Here is a 3,104-nt window from a genome sequence, read left to right as displayed (position 1 = left end):
CCCTTTTCTCTCCCCGCTCCCTCCTTTCCCCTTATTTAATCTCAAGCATTTTTATCTCAGGCTCCCCCCTGGAAGAAGGCTACGGGGTGGTATCCTCCGTCTCTTTACAGGGTGGCCGGTCGGTACACATCCTCAATTTTTACAACCCAACCACGTCGCTTAAATTCGAGTGGCTGGGAACCCTCCCGGACAATTGGATCGTGGTAGGTGACTTCAACAGAAGGGACGCCCTTTGGGAGGACGGATACCACCGCTCCTCACCAGAATTATGCTCCCAACTAGACGCGGCTGACATCGTCCTTCTTAACGATGGGAGACACACTAGGCTGACTGCCCAGAAAATGGCACCTCAGCCTTAGATCTCTCTTTCGCATCCCCAAACATTGCGGGGATTACTGAATGGGCGGTCCAGGACGACCCTTTGTTCTCCGACCACCTCCCCATCACCGTCACCTTACACCTCACCCCCACTACCACCCCCCGCCATCTCAAGCTACTTTCAACCTGGGAAAAGCGGACTGGACGACCTTTCAAGCCCACCTAGCCGACGCCCACCTCAAACTCGAGCTCACCCGCCCGGTAGAGGAATTAAACACCCTCTTCACGGACATTGTGCTCGAAGCGGCCCGGCTAGCCATCCCAGTGACCGGCGGTAAACACGGGAGACGCGGCCATCCATGGTGGACGGAGAACTACAAGGAGGCTGTTGAAAAGAAAAAACTGGCCTATCAGCAGTACAGGAGGGAGGGCTCGGAGTCCGCCCACATCGCAATGAAACAGACCAAAGCTCTGTGCAAGAAGACCATTGCTCAAGCAAAACTGGACTACTGGAAAAACGTCAAGAAGGACAAGCTGGACCTCACCGAAGCATGGAAGAGGTTCAAGGAAATTAAGAGTCATTACAGCCCCCCCGATGATGACCTCAAGGCCCCCGATGGGAGGGTGTTACGCACAGCCGAGGATAAGGCGGAGGGGCTCCTCCAACACTTTGCCAACGCGAGCTCCTCAGCTAGCCTCCCCGCTGAGAAACGCAACTTCCGGGCAACCCATGATGACCTTGTGGACCTCTCCCCCGCCCCCCAAGGGGGAGCACACGGACCTCTCGCTCTTTGAGGTGAAGTGGGCCCTCAGAGCCATTAAGGCCACCAAGAAATCCCCAGGTGCAGACCAAATTACGTACCCACTTCTGCGACACCTCCCTCCCGCCCTCCAGCAATCCTTGTTGGCGATCTACAACAAATGCTGGAGAGAAGGGGTGGTACCACTAGCATGGAAACATGCAAGTGTGGTCCCCATTCCCAAGGCAGGCAAACAGAGGAACCTGGTGGAAAACCATCGGCCCGTGGCCCTCACCTCCCACGTCGGAAAGGTCTACGAACGTATCATCCTGAACCGCCTAAGCCACCATGTGGACTCGAACAAGTGCCTCCCGAAGCTTCAAGCAGGGTTCAGGAGGGGTAGAAGCGTAAAGGAACACGTTGTGAAGCTCGCCAAACACATCCGGAGAGCCCGAAGGCAGAGAAGAATTCTTCACATTTGTTTCCTAGGCATCTCCAAGGCTTTTGACACCGTTTGGCACACAAAGCTCCTATTGAAGCTGAAGTCCATAGGGATCTCCCCGGCAATCTTCAACTTCGTGAAGTCGTTTCTCACCGACAGAACAATTGCGGTTCGATGGAAAGGGATCATCAGTTCACAAGCCAAAATTGACATGGGGGTCCCCCAAGGCTCCGTCGTCGCCCCCCTACTCTTCACCCTGCTACTAGCGGGGGTGGGAGAGGGGGTGCGACATGACACCATAGTCAGTGCCTACGCGGACGACATAGCCCTCTGGAGGAAGTCCAGGTACCGACGGCCAAAGAAGAACTCGGCGAATCATCGGGCGGAGGTAAGGGTATTTCAAGAGCAAGTGGACGTGGTCGAGAACCATCTCATGGACCTTGGATTCACCCTCTCCGGGACCAAAACGGTATACATGCCGGTGCACAGCAAGTATTATAACGCAGGTCAGTATCCGGACTGGAATCAAATCATGGTCTGCGGTACTGCTGTGAAACCCGCTGCCTCCCTCCGCTACCTGGTGGTCACCTTCCAGCGGGACGGTCTTTGGAACGAGCACCTGAGACAAGCCTGTCTCAGTGCCAGACGGGCGCTCAATCTCGTCAGAGTCATCCGTCGGGAGAAATGGGGCCAACTCAGGGAAACTCTGATTCCCATCATTCAGAGCCTAGTGCGTTCCCGCCTTCTCATCGGTGCCCCCGCCCTCCAAGACCTCCCTCTGACGACCGTGCAAAAAATGGCTCGGGTAGAGTGCCAAGCGCTCCGCCTAGGGCTAGGACTAGCAAAGTCGGTTCCCCAGGCCCAAGTCTACAATGAAGCCGGCCTACTACCACTCTGGCACTGCCTGAAGAAAGATGCCTGTACATACCTATTCAGCTCTGCAAGGGTACCCAACTCCACAGATGAAGAGATGGATGAGAACTGGAACTCAGCCTCCACCCCCGTTCCCGTTCACGGCCTTCCCGTTACAGTAAGGGACATCTGCAAGAAGGCCAAAATCCAACCTGGCCAGCGCCGGAGAATTGCCCAGTGCCAGGTGGACCCCTTCCCTCCGTGGGCCCTCACCCCTCCTGAGGTGGAGCTTAACCTTCCCGGGCTTAGCCGTCGAGACGACCCACACACGCTTGCAGCGCGAGCAAGGGAGCAGATTGCGCTCAAATACCGTGACGACCTGCTGATATATACAGTCGGATCAGTGCTCGAAGATGGACGCTCAGGAGCAGGCATCTACCTGTACAACACAAAGGAAGCTCACCCAGTGAAACTACCCCCCACCACCATCCTCACGGCTGAGCTCGTCGCCATCTGAGAGGCAGTGCAAACTGTACTCGCCCTTCTCCACCCGCCACCGCAGGTAACGGTGCTATCAGACTCGAAATCTAGTCTAATAGCTATCCAGAACGGCAGCTGTGCGTCACGTCCCGCCATCCTTAACGACGTCCTGTGCCTTCTAACGGAGGCTGGCAGGGCAGGAGTCCACTTCTGATTCCAATGGGTCCCCTCGCACGTGGGCCTCCTTGGCAACGAGATGGCAGACAAAACTG

General features: G+C 56.2%; 1 protein-coding gene across 1 annotated transcript; it reads left to right on the top strand.

The window, feature by feature from the left end:
• The first annotated feature begins 399 nt into the window (after positions 1 to 399).
• Positions 400 to 2,869, top strand: LOC143028017 (uncharacterized). The gene is made up of 3 exons (XM_076189659.1): positions 400 to 1,041; positions 1,085 to 1,669; positions 1,841 to 2,869. The coding sequence occupies exons 1-3, from the start codon at positions 400 to 402 to the stop codon at positions 2,867 to 2,869; spliced, it is 2,256 nt and encodes a 751-aa protein (XP_076045774.1).
• Positions 2,870 to 3,104: the final 235 nt, after the last annotated feature.

The sequence above is a fragment of the Oratosquilla oratoria genome, chromosome 9, assembly GCF_046742065.1.
Source record: "Oratosquilla oratoria isolate Oo_2021 chromosome 9, ASM4674206v1, whole genome shotgun sequence".
Classification (NCBI taxonomy): Eukaryota; Metazoa; Arthropoda; class Malacostraca; order Stomatopoda; family Squillidae; genus Oratosquilla; species Oratosquilla oratoria.
Note: the sequence above shows the minus strand (reverse complement) of the source record. Positions and strands in the feature narration are given on the sequence as shown.